This window comes from Aphis gossypii, chromosome 2 (assembly GCF_020184175.1).
Source record: "Aphis gossypii isolate Hap1 chromosome 2, ASM2018417v2, whole genome shotgun sequence".
NCBI classification, from domain to species: domain Eukaryota; kingdom Metazoa; phylum Arthropoda; class Insecta; order Hemiptera; family Aphididae; genus Aphis; species Aphis gossypii.
In genome coordinates, this window is record NC_065531.1 from 51323669 (window position 1) to 51340345 (window position 16677).

General features: G+C 26.7%; 1 protein-coding gene and 1 long non-coding RNA gene across 2 annotated transcripts; both read right to left on the bottom strand.

Annotated features, from left to right (window-relative positions):
• Nucleotides 1–481: 481 nt before the first annotated feature.
• LOC114125607 (uncharacterized) lies at nucleotides 482–2878 on the bottom strand. Its single transcript, XM_027989331.2, has one exon. It carries the CDS (start codon nucleotides 2652–2654, stop codon nucleotides 2076–2078), a length of 579 nt encoding a protein of 192 aa, XP_027845132.1. The 5' UTR covers nucleotides 2655–2878; the 3' UTR covers nucleotides 482–2075.
• Nucleotides 2879–11792: 8914 nt separating this feature from the next.
• LOC126550366 (uncharacterized) lies at nucleotides 11793–14562 on the bottom strand. The gene is made up of 3 exons (XR_007604437.1): nucleotides 14405–14562; nucleotides 14195–14340; nucleotides 11793–12051 (listed from the first exon to the last, which is right to left on the bottom strand). It is a non-coding gene; the product is annotated as an uncharacterized LOC126550366 (long non-coding RNA).
• Between the last annotated feature and the right edge of the window lie 2115 nt (nucleotides 14563–16677).

Consider the following 16677-nt stretch of genomic DNA (forward strand, 5'->3'; position numbering starts at 1 on the left):
CGCGATAGTATAAAATAATAAATGTATATAATATTATAATTCCATCATAATACGCAATGTTCCAGTGAAACTTGGAAAATGCGTGAACTCACTTTCTCTATAATAATACCTAACTATATAATAAAATACGATATGATGTTAAGAGTGCCATTTCACGTGTGTAATCACAATACATAGCAGGTCATCATGACCTATACGTGTGTTTCTTTCTACGTTGTTCGAAACGTTCTACTCGTTTGTGAATTTTGAGAAAGGATAAAACTAAGAAAAACGTTTCAATAAATATTTTGACAAATCCCGACTATATTTTACACTTGAATATGCGCCATGCTTAAAACTTCGATTTCTAATTTAAAATTGATTAAGTCATCCTCTTGACGTTTCAGCAGCTTTCCCAAATATTTACCCAAGGTTTAATTGTAATAAAATAGTGATGATGAATAATACAAGAATTATTATAATTTACATAAAAAAAAAAATATTTTTTGTTGTATTTCGTTTTATTTGTGATTTTTAAAAAAGTTATAACTCCATGTATAATACATTCAACTATAATTATAATTTTTAAACTTATTTTAGGTATCTAGATACTTATACTAACCTAAGAGTGAGGTATCGAGTATTATTTATTAACCGTTAACATTTAAAATTAATATCGTTGACGCTCTAATACACTACTGTATTTTTATATGAAATAGTGTATACCTATGTATATACACAACACAATATATTTATTAGGTTTTTACAAGAATAAAATAATATTTGAGTAAAAATTCTCTTCCATACGTAGTATATAGGTACTTAATACTTAGGTATACTTATTTCTAGTATAAGAAAAAGTGCCGTTTGAAGTAATTTTAAGAGAATGGATTTTATCTACACTTTTTCTTAAAAAAGTATCGATTTTTACAAATATTGGGTAGATTCATTGTACATAATATTATATCGTATGATATATAGGTATATTAGATACCTAACTATATTTTGATAATATTACAACATTTGGCACTTTTTCTTGGCAAGACACGGTGTACATATACATGAGATGAACAGTGTATAATATGAAATGATATATAACTATTATAACTACATAAGAATTTTTCTTACCTATAAAATCTTAACTGGCATGTAGGTTACAGAGTATCTCACAAGGATGTATTACATGAAGTAACTCTGTAGTGGCGTGCTCTCCTTTTTTGAAATTTTTTATTATTCTCAGATCACATATAGATAATAACAAAAATAATATATACTTTTGCGTTCTAGAATTCTAGTTAATTGTAATAATATGCATATTGTTGAGCGTATATAAGCTATAAGAATAATTATTTATATAATGTATTTTAAATTATTATTTATAAGTAATATCTTGACTTAAATTACCAAATGATGGCAGTAAATTTGCTTTCATATATTTTCTTGCTATATCAATCAACTTATAACTAATATAAACAATTAAGAATCATACAGAAAAAAATATTTTTATTTTAATAATAAATTATGAAAAATTAATACCTAGGTATATAAAAATAATCCAAAACGGGGATATGATATCCCTTTTCACAAGCACGCCCCTAAAGCAACTTCAGGATAATGTAACATTTAAACATGTCCATTCGATATTTCTAACAAATGAATCTTCGTGAAATACTCTGTAGGTATACACCAATTTTTCACTCTATATTTGGTCATATAGTTGGTACATATATGTGTGTACTGAAGTATATTTTACTATTGTCCAGTTGCATAAAAAAACTTGATTTATTTTATGGTTTATTTAAGTTTAATCAGCTATTAAATTATATTTAAGGGTAGGTACCATATATTATAGCTAATTATTTATTAATTATATATTTATATATTTGGCCATTTTTAATGCAACCCGGTATTGTGAACTTTAGTACTTAGTACTTACGTATTATAATATGACACACCAAGGTTGCCTTTGGGCTTTGATTCGACCGTACGAATAAAAATGAAAAATAAATAAATAAATTGATTAAGTGGACTAGTTGATATTTACACAATAATAAATAAATTACTAAAAGGCTCGTAAAAAAAAATAATATGGTTTTTTAAACTCTATGCTTAAACAGCGGCGGTAGCGTCGGCTGTCGCAACGAAGCAGCGATAGTTGTATCCGTCCTTTTGCGACGCCGGTCCGTACCCATTTGCGTCCCTTCCGACGGCGTATGGTGTTGCAGTGACGGTGGCTGCTGTTCACTCTGTCGGTCATGATTGTGGTGCGGATGATCAACGTCTTCTTGGCGATGATTGTGTTGATGGTCGTGATAACCGTGGTTGACGTACTTGACCTTGGGCCGCGGACCGAATACCATGTTGCGGATGGTCATGAAAATGGCCGCGTTCAGGGCCATGTTGTTAATCATTAGCGCTGACATGACCATCATCTTGAGGTTGGCCAGAACTATGGGCGCGAACCCCAGCGCGATCAGCTGTGGTATCAGCATGTACGGGTTCAACATCATTTTCTTGAAGTGTCCACGACCTTCAGCCGGTACGGCGGTCTTTGTTGTCTGCAACGCGGCTATGTCGGACCCGGCCGGATCGGACTCGGCGACGGTGACGGCCAACACGAGCGCTAACCCAAGAACGGATGCCAGTGAACCCGCGACCGACCGCGAAGCGTTCATCGTAAGCGTAGCGGCTACCTAAAAGACACTGACCAACGACGACGGAGGCGGCGGTATAGTGGCGATTGCGGCAGTGATGTCGACGACGTTTGCGACCGCGGTACTATAGCATTAATAGCGTGCCGATCCATCCGGACGCCGCGAGCAGTAGCCGGTTTTCGCTAGCACCGGTTACCGGGTTGTAGAGAGGAGGCGTGTACATTCCATGCGTAGGACCCGTCGCCGATTGACCCACAAAACCGTTGACCGGCTTACCACCGCCGCCGTCGTCACGATAATGAGGGCACACCGCAACATAATACATGAAAACGGCAACTAGCGTATAATATGATTATATTAATATTATTTTCGACCAGTATTTGGACCGGTTTAAAAAAAAATATTTCGACTGTTTGACGCCGCTTCCTATAGGATATGCGCGAAAATAGCGTTGCCCAAATAAGTGTTTACTATATTATAATATGATATATGAATATAATTAAATAAAGTCTTATGTTTGTCATCTACAATCACTGCATTGTCTAAGTCAATTTATTTGTATCTCCTTTTTTACCACATAGGAATTGGTGTATTATTAAGTACAAATCGCTCAAGTAATCATTACCTAATAGTTAATACCCAAATTAGACCTGAGAAAAAACTTTATTTTTTTTGAGTAAGGAAAAGATGTTCTCATTACATGAATCGATGATTATAACGTCATGAGTCAATTATTTAAAACTTATGGATAATTGATAAAAACTGTACACCCAAAATAAATAATTTTGAAAAAAAATTTATTTAAGAATAAATACTTATTAAAATATATCATGTACTAATTATACAACTAATGACGTTTTTACACTAAAGGTATAGAAACACGTGACTAGTATGCGTTTTTACTAATAATTAAATTTCATAAAATATGTGATTCGTGACGTTTCTGCAATCATTGATTAATATTATATTGTACCGACTATTGAATAACAGAGAGTTGATAATTTTCAACATTTTCAAAATATTATTGTACTAACAGAAAATACTGGGATCTCATCGATTACGCCATACATTTTTTAGTAAAGGAAAAAGTGCATAATTTTTGCCAATTTAGAGTTTTAAAAGTTTAAGTAACTCAAATTGGAGCTATAAGTACTATTTTTTTTTTACTAAATTAATGTAGGTACTAAATGATAATTAATCGAACCAGTATTTATTAAAAGATTATAAGTTAAAAAAAATAATCGCGCTTTTTTATTACATTAGCTTGGCATCATTATAAAAATAATATTGTATAGGTATTAAAATGACAATTCAACATTAAAATAAAAATTAAGAGGTAGGCAAGTGGTTCTGTTATATACATTAGTTATCGAGTTGAGCTCTTTATTGAGTAAATCACTATAATTAATGTTATAATTATAATAATAATATTTGATTTACATAAAAATAAATTCTCGTTTTTCCTTATTTTATTGTTTGCTTTTTTTATTATTAAAAAAATTACTGGGAATTATGAATTTTAATCTATCCAAAGAACCTATGAATTAATTCTAATTTTTTATCCAAAACCGCCCTTAAAGTGAAAATTGAAGTATTTTATCGACTACTTATCGTTTACACAGTATTTCATATTTAGTTGATTAATACCTGATTCATTATTTTGTAAATAGATAATTAGGGGTAGCTAATATACACTATGACTCCATTCGTCATACTGAGACTTTTAACTCTAACTTCATTACAGAAATTTATTTAATTTTATTTTTAGTTGCTAGAGCAATTATATTCACTGAAATAATAAAAATGGCAAATACCAGATTATGTTAAAAATAAAGATAGGTATCGATTTTTTTTTTGTGGGTTTCTCTAATATGGCTATCTAGTCATTTATAGATAAAAGCTTATAAATTGATGAGAAAATCAAAAATTACTTTTTTCGCATGAAAACAGGCAAATTAAAAAAACAACAATAATTAATCGTGATTTATGATGTATGGTAACTTTTTCCACTGATGGAGTATTATTGTTTGGAGTAGCAAATGAGAATATTGTTGTATGTTAAAAATTATTGTTATACAACCATTTACCTTCTAATTATTTGAGGTACTGAAATTTAAATTTCTATTATGAAGTATTTAAAATTTAAATACTAAATACCCATAATGTAGATACATAATTTAAATTTTAAATTAATAACTATTAATTAACCGTATTGTAATAATAATGATTAATGTTATCTATAAAATTTTCTTTATGTTTCAGACTAAATCATTTAATTAGTGTTAATATATACATAAGTTGAGTTTGAACAATAGGAACTTTATGAAATCAATATAATATAGCTGTACATTTTATTAATTAGCTTCAGAGCTATAATTATTAATAATTATTATAATTACTATTACTATTTTTGCCTTTATTGTAATTTTTAAATTTATCTAAATTGCATTCTTAGAAATAGATCATGTACATACTTGAGTTTGATTGGTTTGGTTTAGATAAATGTTCAAATCTACCTTAAAGTAATAATTATTAATTAATTAAAGTACAAAATTATGATACATAATTAACTCTACTCTGCGTCTCTGCTGTACTACAAGTAGAAATAATACTAAGGAATTGTTTAGGAAAATAATGTTAGGAATTGTTTTGGGTTATGTGGTTTTCAGTTTTTACTATGTAGTATGGTAATAAGTAAAAATGAATAATTAAATGTACCTATGAAAATAAATATTAATTAATAAATTTAATTAAATTTACAAAATATTTACAAATATATATGATTTTAAGTTTTAACCAACTATAAAATGGAGAAATTTTCCCTTGACCTCCTAGATTACGACTATGCAACTAAAGACTAAGTACCAAGTATAATTTACTGCGTATTATCTTAAACTTTTTAATATTTTTTTGGTATGCAATATTATTCATATTATGTTATGTAATAATGGTTCTGTGTATTATACAGAGAGATGTAGCTCTAAAATAATTATAATACGAGCTCATAGCCGACCAATCAGTGGTGACCAAACAGAGAGGGGATGATGAGGAGATAGACCCATTATGACCTTTTTTCAATATTTATAAAAATGTATTACATAACACATGCATATTGTATAATAGGTATATATATATATATATTTTTTTTTAAATAAATAATCAAATAGGTAGAAAATGTCCTCAGAACATGGACTATATTTTTATACAGTGTGTATGGTACCTATATTATTATTTATTTTTTTTATAGAATCATCTATTTTAGGTAATAGAATATTATTATTAGTATTTAGTTGTCTATACATCATAAAACACGGGAATTATCTCGCTCAATGATCGAGAATGTTCAATAATAACAGTCTCAATGACCGAGACAATACGATTTGAGGGTGTGATGGCGTCCTCTTAATACGTTTATAATTATAAAAAATATATAATTTAAACAATTTATATTATGCATATTGCATAACCATAAATTATATTCTTAATGATAAATAGTGCATGTTAAAAAATCAGCAACATCTCCCCCTAATAGCAAAATAATTTTACCACTACTCACTGACTTGGTTCAGGTCGTTTAGGATAGCTGAGAAATTAAGAGGATGAATGATTAAACACGAAGTCACTGACTTATTAGTGATAGATATTGTACGTAAACGTTATGCATGTTATATAATTGTAGTTCCTAAGTTAGAAATAATAATATAATGCCAATTGCCTATGCCCACATTTAATAACTATTAAGTGATAATTTTCCGGCTTTCTTCAAAGAATATAATACTTTACTGTTACTCTATGGTTTTCTGACAAAACACTTCCTAATTCCTAAGTCTAAATTTGTGTTGCAGTTGGTTGTTTGCTAATAATTCGTTACTTATCTACTATAATAATAATATTCATGATAAATTTAAGAATTTTTGAATAATTTAAGTACATAATTATTTAAAACATTGGCAGTTTTATATTATGATAAATGACAATATGTTAATCTTGATCATAAATACTTATATTTCATGTTATTTATTATTATGATAACGTATAACTGATGATGGTATCATTGGTATCATTTGTTAATGATTTTTGGTTTGAAAACAAAAGAATATTTCTGGGTGGCGTGAAAAGTTGATAATATAGTTATTTAATAGTTCATTAAAATTTAATAGACCAATCACAAGTTACTAGATTAAGTTTAAAGGACCATTAACTTACTTTATTGATTCATTTAATGCTTAGTGGTTAGGTCATACAAGTATGCAACTCAGAATATAGGTTATATATCTATATATATATATATGTTATGTATCTACTAGATTTATGGCAAGAAAATGCATCGATCTCTTGTACGTGCCACGAGATTATACTAATTTAAAATGACAGAGTATAATATAGTCTGCATCACTTAATTATTTTTAATAAAGAATTTATATTTTTCTAGGATGTTCACCGTATTTAAATAAATGTAAATATACTGTATCTGTATACGTGAATAACTACGTATGATGCTATAGTGGTTCATTCGATAGATCGTATGCGTCGTCGGACTAAAATGAAGGTCAATTGGTTTAATGCGATAAATCAGCTCATTTTTAAATGGAGACACGTCATAAGGATCTTGTATAAATAAATACAGTCTAAATGTATATTAGTATCTCAAAAACTATTACAACACTAAGTACTAACTGCACAATAACTTTATTCAAAAGATATATAAAGTAGGTACTTTAGTAAATACATATAAGAGGTCTATCTATTTTTTCGTAACTAAAAATCACAGTTTTTTTTATTATAAATAAGGCAAGGCATGCTACATATATCACCATATAATACTTAGATAGGTATTTTTTCCAACACTAGTATAGGGATTTGGTTAGTAATTATAATTATAATTTCTATATTTTATTCAATTCTGTAATGCATAGTGCCACAGGATTAGTAGCATATTTAAATAATTTGAAATAATAAAAATAATCATTCATTTTTAATATGAGAATTAGGACAAAAATAATTCCTTAATTTTAAATTGAATTACATAGTGAACAATAGATACCCATTTCATATTTCACATTTTCACGAATGAAATTTTTGTAGATATGAAAACATACTGCTGTATACAATCTCTGAATCTCAGATTATTTAAATAAAACGATTGTATAGTAAATATTATTATTTCATTTTCATCTTTCATGTGATCAATTTTATTAATAAATAATAAAAATAATACCACATGCCTATATTTAATGCGTACATTTAGTAATTAGGTATAATTGAATTATTTTTTCAAATGCATTTAAATGATATATTTTAGCATATTTTGAACAAATTTAATGCATAGGTACTGAATAATAAATAAGTATAGGTAGGTATCTACTAATATTGTGTATAAAATATATTTTTTTTGTAATTTAATTTTCTTCTTTTATACTTTTTTGTTTTTAACCATCTATGATTTATCATAGTTGTATGATATAATGATTATTATAACATATAAACTATGCACATACTTATCTATTTTAATAATTATTAATAGTTTATATATTTCCTGTATCTAATGATAATGAATGTTTATAATTAATTAGATCAATTTTCAAACTTCTTTTTACATTGTAATTTGTGTGAATTAATAAATGTAATTTTTATACTATCTAGTTCCGCTACTATAAGAATATAATTAAAAAATAAAATTAAAGTTATTAAAATATTAAAATATATAGATCATATAAATATTCAATATTGTACTATTATTATTATTTTTTATATGTAATTCCAATAACCAGCATTTAAAACCTATATTTTTTTTTTTATCGTAACCTTAAAATATATATACATTGTTAGTAAAGTTTAAAAATAAAAATCTGTGTTGTCTTGTATATATTTATATATTTACATGACATGGTTTTCAAGGAAAAGTATAATATTTTTGTTCCACTTAAATGTAACATTTACAATCTGCACAAAAATAAAAAATACTCAATAAGCAAATATTAGCAAGAAAAAAGAAAAAGAAAATATAAAAAAGAACTAAAAATCAAGAGCAGAGAAGCTTATTTTTTTTTTTACCTTTATCAGGAGTTTCCATCTAGATTGCGACACCAATGTGTTTTGAGATGTTGTTGTGGAAGGAATTTATTCTTTTTACATAATATCTATTTTGGTTATATAAACACATAATTAGGTACCTACTGCTTACTTAAATCAATGGTAATGGGAAAATGATAGACTTGTTGTAGGCATAGGCATATTTTCATGATTCTAATAAAAAATTATGTTCATCTATTTTTTTGCGCTCATACTCAACAACTGATCATAATTATAAGTGTATTAATGTATTTTTAGTTAAAATAGTCATTGGAATTAAGTGATAATAACATAAATTGTAATTATAAGACAATTACACGATTGGCTTATATCATAGTGATAAAAGGATTCCGATGAACGTGTTACACAGTATTGAAAGAAAAACGTAGAGTGTGAGTGTTTATGAAATTTATTATCTATACTCAGATACTCTACACTCTACCTATATAGTATAGTAGGTACAGCATTTCCCAAAGGATAAGGCTATTCAGAGGAACGATGAAAGTTACAAGTTTAATTAATGTTTTATTGCGTATTTATGTAACAATTCATTTTTCTTTTCTTTTTAAGGGGGGGGGGAGTTTGTTATTTTTTTTTACGAGTGGGGGGTAAATATAAAAAGTGTGTGAACCACTGCTATAGTATATAATGCTTATATATTTATAATTTATATAGTTACTATAGGCATTTATGTTTTTTTAAATTGTCAATAAAACATTAATATTGAGGTTATTCATTTACTTGTAATTTATATATTATGACTATAATAGCAAATCATTACATCAACTAACCTGCTTAAAAACCCAACTTAACCAGTGGTGAATGCTGAATCCGGAGTTAGGGCATGCTTACTTATCATAATGCATTATAATTGATAAACAATACAGAAATTTGTATTTATTTATATATTTATAAAAATTAATACAATTGCCACACACTCGTACAACACGTAAATTATTGTATAAATCATTGGCGAAGCGCAGCACATTGAGCATGTCTTGGATGGTTATAGTACCGCGGCTGATGGTGGAGCAAGTCTCAACGGAATAAATAATATTTCACAGCAATAACAAGCATTGCATAGCTTGCGCACGCATCTATGGCATGCTTTGTTTAATCAATGTTATGATCAAAATAAACCGGTGTATCCGAATTGGTTCCCGGTTTGTTACAAAGGGTATATTCGAATTGGTTCCCCAGGTCAAAGCATTTTCAATTTTCCTTCCCATTTTATACAGATTCGAGACTATCTACGTAATAAATAAATAATCATGATATTTTTTAATTAAAAATATAAAACAAATATTAATTTGTTCATTTCTTTTTTTATTATTATTATTGAGGTAAAAATGTATACCAAATATTTTTATGAACTCTAATCTATTTATTTTATTATTTATATATTTGTCTATTTTTATTTTTATGTATATTTCCTTATTTTTAGGTTTAAGATTTTGTAGTTTCTTTGTATTTCTCAATTTTACATATTTTTCAATTTGGACTTTTTTAAAAACGCAAAAGCAATCATTATGTATTTATGTGTAGGTACTCTGCAGCCCTTACGGTGGAATACTGAATGCCGTATTGTCTAATAAGTAACGACGAGATATCGCTCCATATAATAATACAAGTATAACACCGACTTAATCACTTTTATCATTTTATACATCCGTACTTATAAAGATGCATGGGCGTAGCTAGGATTTCAATGAGGGGGGAAGTTTAACTTTCAATAATTATCTGTAATAGCTAGGCTATAATTATTGATGTACATACCAAACGCATTTTTGTAAAATTGTATCACTAAAATATTCATGTTCTGTTTTTATACAGAAGAGTATTCATTAAAATTCACCTTTATGTATTTTTATTTTTTTTTTAAATTATATGTATATGATTTTTATTAATACTTATTTATTTATTTATTGATTATCTACGTCACTGCTACAAACTATAATTATATGTATATGGCAACAATAAGGCTTTTATAATATATTATATGTATAATACAATTTAAAAAATATGTATTAGTATGACAAGATAATAAAAATAGCGGAACAGCATGATAATTTAAAAAAATATTGTAACAATTGTAACAATAATAGAAACAGTAATTACCAACGAAATTACTAAATAATTCAGAATATTAATTTAAATTTAAAGAAATATATACATTATATCTGAATACATTACACGACATAGAAAAAAAACCAACATGATTCAGTTTATATGGTTCGTCAATGACTATAAAGCTCTGAGAAAAATTAGGTGGTAGTATACTGTTTATAAAGAGGAACGTGATATAAGTTGGACTTTCTTAATCGGAAAGTGAGTATTATATTAAAACCAATAAAAAATAGTAATTCCGGAGAATGAATAAGACCATTTATGAACATAATATTTGTTTTAACAAAATGAAATCCACAATTGGGTAATCTCCACGTTATATGAATCTCTTGAAATTGGTTAATTTAATTTAAAACAAACTAGTTTTAAAGTTAAAACATTTTTACTGAACATTTTCAATAATATTTATGTGTGAATAATACAAGACATAGTACGGCGACTAGACAATTGATCTAAACTCAGGATGGTATCCCAGGATAGTGTTTTCAAAGTGTTGGCATTTTAAACGTAATTGTGCTTCTATACTAATAATTAATAAATCTCAGAATCTTAAAAGATTTTTTAATAAAAGTGTTAATATGGAGGGAAAAATCCATTTTAGAATTAAAGAAAATTTTTGTCTTTGATCGAAGTAACTCGCGTAACTCGCGTAACTGGATAATCATTAGGTTATTATAATATTAATTATACGGGAAACGCAATAACGCTACATTTATTTATGTTTAATGGTAGGAAATTAACACGATTCTAATAAGAATCATCAGGAATTGGATATAGATTTATTCAAATTTGATTGTAATCAAATGACATCATTTGGAGATGTAATATATGACAATAATTTGGCATCATCAGAAAATTGAAGAATGTCAACCAAGTTATCAAAAGCTATTAAGGATATGCATATTACTCATTATTATTCACCATCATATTATACTTGTTGTAACTTTTAGTTACTGCAGATTGTGTATATTTTAATAAATGTTAAAAAAAAAATTGATCAAGTTTGAAATTTGAATGAAATGTTTTGAATTGTTTACTTGGTGAAGTGTTATGATCGATTTTTCTGGTCAAAAAGAGTTTTTGTCTCAACATTTGGTCCGGTATCAGAAACTCTGTGTCAATTTTTGTGTCCATTTTTTTCAGTTCTAAGTTGTCTGCAAAAATCGTGTGCATAGGTGATTTTCCAATGCACAGCGTGTTAGTTATCATCTGGACATGGCTATATTATAAAATGTACCAACAATAAAATATAATATTCAATTAAAAAAAAAAGTTTAAATTCTTGACCTGTTGAGAATTTTTTTTTGTTTATGCCCTTTGGCAAAGAAGGTTGGTTACCACTTTTGTATACGATTAGTATTATTACTATTATGTTCAGTTTGAACATGATAATAATGTATTTGCACGTTTAATAGATATATAGTTTTACTATATATTACAATATGAAAAATAATAATATTATATACATATTATAGATTAAAATTGTTTCATATACATAATTATGCAATATAACTATCGATTAACAGTAAATAATAATTTTAGAATATTTTGACCTAGTTAAAAAAAAGAAACTTAACCTTGATTTATCACAATAAATTGTGATGCAAGAAATGTTTGAAAAAAGTTGGTTACTTTAATTCAAAATATTTACCTATATGTATTTTATAACTCTACAATAAGTGTTAATGTGTAAGTTACTATAATGGTCATCACCGCTAGTACCCATACTGGGTACTAGTGGATCACCTACCCATTTCTGCCATGTATTTTTGGGTATTTTTTTATTATTATAGATATTTTAATTTTCTACTACATCCATCGATCGATTATTATAACTATAAGATATTATATATTAGTATTCATATTATGTTCAAAGAAATAAGAAAGTATCGTAAGGAAATACCGTAAAAATCCAAAAACGTATTTTTTGTTAACAATTTTAATTGAAAATATATACTAGTGGTGCTGAAGCCTTCTATATTTTCAGTTTGTTTTAAGATCATGGAATACACAATGATCAATGATCTACTACTTCGCTCCCTCGTGCTCATAACAATTTAATAACCATATTTTAAGCACAGTCGTACAACTCGTATTAATTAGACCTATTTAAAGTATACGGATTAATGATTTGTTCTTTGCCACTAATGAAAAAAAAATTGAATTTTGATTATTGTATTTAAACAAGAACCATAATGTACCTATTTGAGAGTAAATTTCGTGATTTCCCCCCTGATTTTATATGTAAGAAGCATTTTATCGGGAGTACCTACTCAGCCAAATGGTCATTACTCATTAGCCATATTAAAGGACTTAAACCATAATATATATTATTTAATATTTTTATAAATGCATTATACATATTACATGCTTATACATATACAGTCATTCTATAATAGCTATATCTTATGTCAAAAAATATATTTAAATTAGATGTACTCCGTTAGCGATAAAATATAAAAAAAAATTCTTTTTTTAAAGAAGCGATGTTGTGTTTCCCATTTTTATATTAAAAATTTTATACAAGATTCCATCGTTTTTTTACGATTGATTTAATATTTTAACGAAAATAAAAAATAACTTTTAAAAGGTAATATTAGGTATGCCAAGTGCTAATGTTTTTATGGTAGCCGCTGAATAATTAAAACAAATTCGATATTAAAAATTTTAAGCGATTTGGCATAATGACTTACTAACGGTTTTCAACTATATTTTACTATACATGTAACTTTGTTAGTTATAATTAATTCTTTTAAGTTTAATAAAAATGGATGTACCTAGCAGGCGTATAGTGTAAAGGTACAAACTACAAAGTACAGAGTTGTCTACGTTTTGACGAAAGTTTACTAATTTTTAGTGTTGGAATACATAATAGAGTTTATACATTTAGAATATTACTTTTGCCACTTTAAACTCTCTGTAGGTATAATATGTTATATTATAAATAAATATATATATAGTATTGTTATTTAATAACATTTAGACATTTAGTTTGATTCTTATTTATTTCTTCATTATTCATTTATTTTATTGAAAAAAAAAATGAAGCAGTTTATCTTTAACTAAATGATTCATAGTATATAATAATTATATATATTGTATACTAAATATATAGCTTAATTTATTGACCTTCAATCGGATTCTTTCTCCAATTATTTATTAAAAATTGATAGTTTTTGTAATATAATTTAACTATATTAATCAAATTAACAATGAACTGTATAATTATTTGAACTTCTTACATGTAGAAAAAAATGAAAATGATTCTACTTGTAATAAAATGTGTTTTCATAATTTTATAACTAGTAAAAGTATTCTATTAAACTCATAACTAATAAGTAATAAAAAAAATAATAATGTACCTTTTTATAGCGTATGTAATATTTATGGAATCTGGAAAGTGAAACAAGTTATTCCTTGTTAAAATAGTGTACAATGTGTATTTGTTATGAACAGACGTACTCTTTCATTGGCTATAGTAGTCGTCTTGACACATAGTCCTAGTGTCCTTAACAAATAACAAAAGTATTAAGTACATGAAATTGTGCCTACTTAATTTTTGAAATTATTACGGGCTAATGATAGTAATAATTTTTTATAATTTGATTATTTATTTATATTTTATGGTTCGATCTAATGCATATTATTAATATAAGATAATGCGTAATGTTATTGAAGTTAAACTCGTAGAAAATAAATTATTAATAAATATTTGTACTTAAAGTTTTATTTTTTTAATAATATTTCTTATTTTCAATGTATCAAGTTCAAAGTATTTTCATCATAAAGAAACACACCTAAGGAGTTGAGTTGGCATAGTAATGAAATTCTTATTTCAAATAATTAGTAGATAGTAGAAATTGAATATATGAAGTAATCTGCAGATAAAAAAAACTATCTTATAGATAGACATTATCTATGGGAAAAATTGGTAGAGTAGTATATACATAGATAAATGGGAAGAATGCTTATAGATAGATTATAGAGGAGCAAAATTTTAAAATGCATTATTTTTGGAATTTCATGTATGGTCACCATATTATGTAGGTATATTATAAATTTATTCCACCAAAAGTTAAGTATTATTATTTATTATTATTACTTTTAGAATTTGAACGAAGTGATGAATGTATTGATTTTACAATAGGTACATGTGTGTGTGTTTTTTTGTGTGTCTTATTTCCACAAAAAAAAAAGTTTGGAAAACAAAGATTTTAATTTTCAAGCAATATTAATAGTAGTGGCAGGTTATATAGCACATAGGTATAGTAATGTAGAATATAATAACAATGACATTTGTACATAATCTGGAATAACAGCGACAATTATCGAAAACAGAAAGGTTAATAATAATAATAACATAATAAATAAGGGCCTAACCATGGGGTATCATCCCCCTTCTTTGCTTGTGCTTATCATGTTACTTTTATATTTTAATATTTGGCTAAAAACCTATATTTTTATTTTTATGACACTGCTAAATGTTAATAATTTTTTTAGTTAGCATTATTTAGTTATGATTCTAAGATTCTGTCTGACAGTTCATAGTATTGAAACGCTATACTTTCTAACGAGCGACAAACCAATACTTACTGCTTAGATCTGTAGGGTTGTTGTTATCAGTTTATCGCTACTGTCATTTTTTTCGTCTGCTTATCACAAACTAAATAAGTTGTGCGGATTAATTATTACCTATAGTATTATACCAATTTTATTAATTACCTATACGATAATACTTATTTATATCGACTAATGACAAATAAAACAAGCCATTATCGTTAGGTAGGTACTGGTTGCTTTTTTTTACAACACCAAAATTTCACAAGATTTCATCATTGTGTAACGAAATGTAACCACAATAACTTTTATTGTGACTTGCAAGTTACTAGGAAGTTCGAAATTCTAAACTTTAATTCTGAGTGCTTGTGTACTACCTCCACCTAACCTAATCTAACCTTCAAAATAATTTGATTGATTCAAAATGTTCACAAAATTTAGTAACTATTTTGCAACCAAATGTTATCTAAAAATCTAGATTCCTGACTTAACTCAAATCATAAGTTGTTCTTATTGTAATTAAAAAAATCAAAAACCGTTGGTGAATTTTTTTTTTTATAAGCCTTTTAAGTTTAAATTTTTACAAAATATGTAAAAATCTCGAAAATATGCGTGTAACTTTGTAGTAGATAATTCATAAAATGTTTAGTATATTTATGTCTGAGGTTAAAAGTTCAACACTAAGTTTTCCTTTAAATAATTGTAGAGAAAATACGAGCAGTCGAGCATTATTATAGGAAAAAATGTTATGAGTGTCTAAATTTTAAATTTTCACAAAATTACGTAGCGATAATGATTTATCCTCAAACGATTTTAAATATTAAATACCAATTATCATCTAATCTGATGGCTGTGGGTATCAAAACAGAAATGTTATTCTTTCGAACACTCTTCTTCAGTTTTGTAAAACTCAAAATATTGTTATTAAACAAAAATTTTTTATTAAAAGACATACTCAAATGGAAGTGATTGTGCACATTCTCTTATAGAAAGGAAAATAGAATCTCGAAACAATCGTAGTCCATTTGAAGCAATCCTATTAATACACAGTTATTTTTATGATTTTAAACTTTTAAATGCTTACACCTCTATAAGGCCTGGTATTGGGAAGGTAGAGCTAGAAGTTAAAGACATTCGTGAACTATTATATGACCCATTAATATCATAAATTTATTTTAAACTTTTATTTGATGATCCATACTGTGCAAACCAAAAAAAGTATTTCCTAGAAAGAAAACTACAAGAATTGATGAAGATCAACAATTTCAATATAAACCACTGTATATAC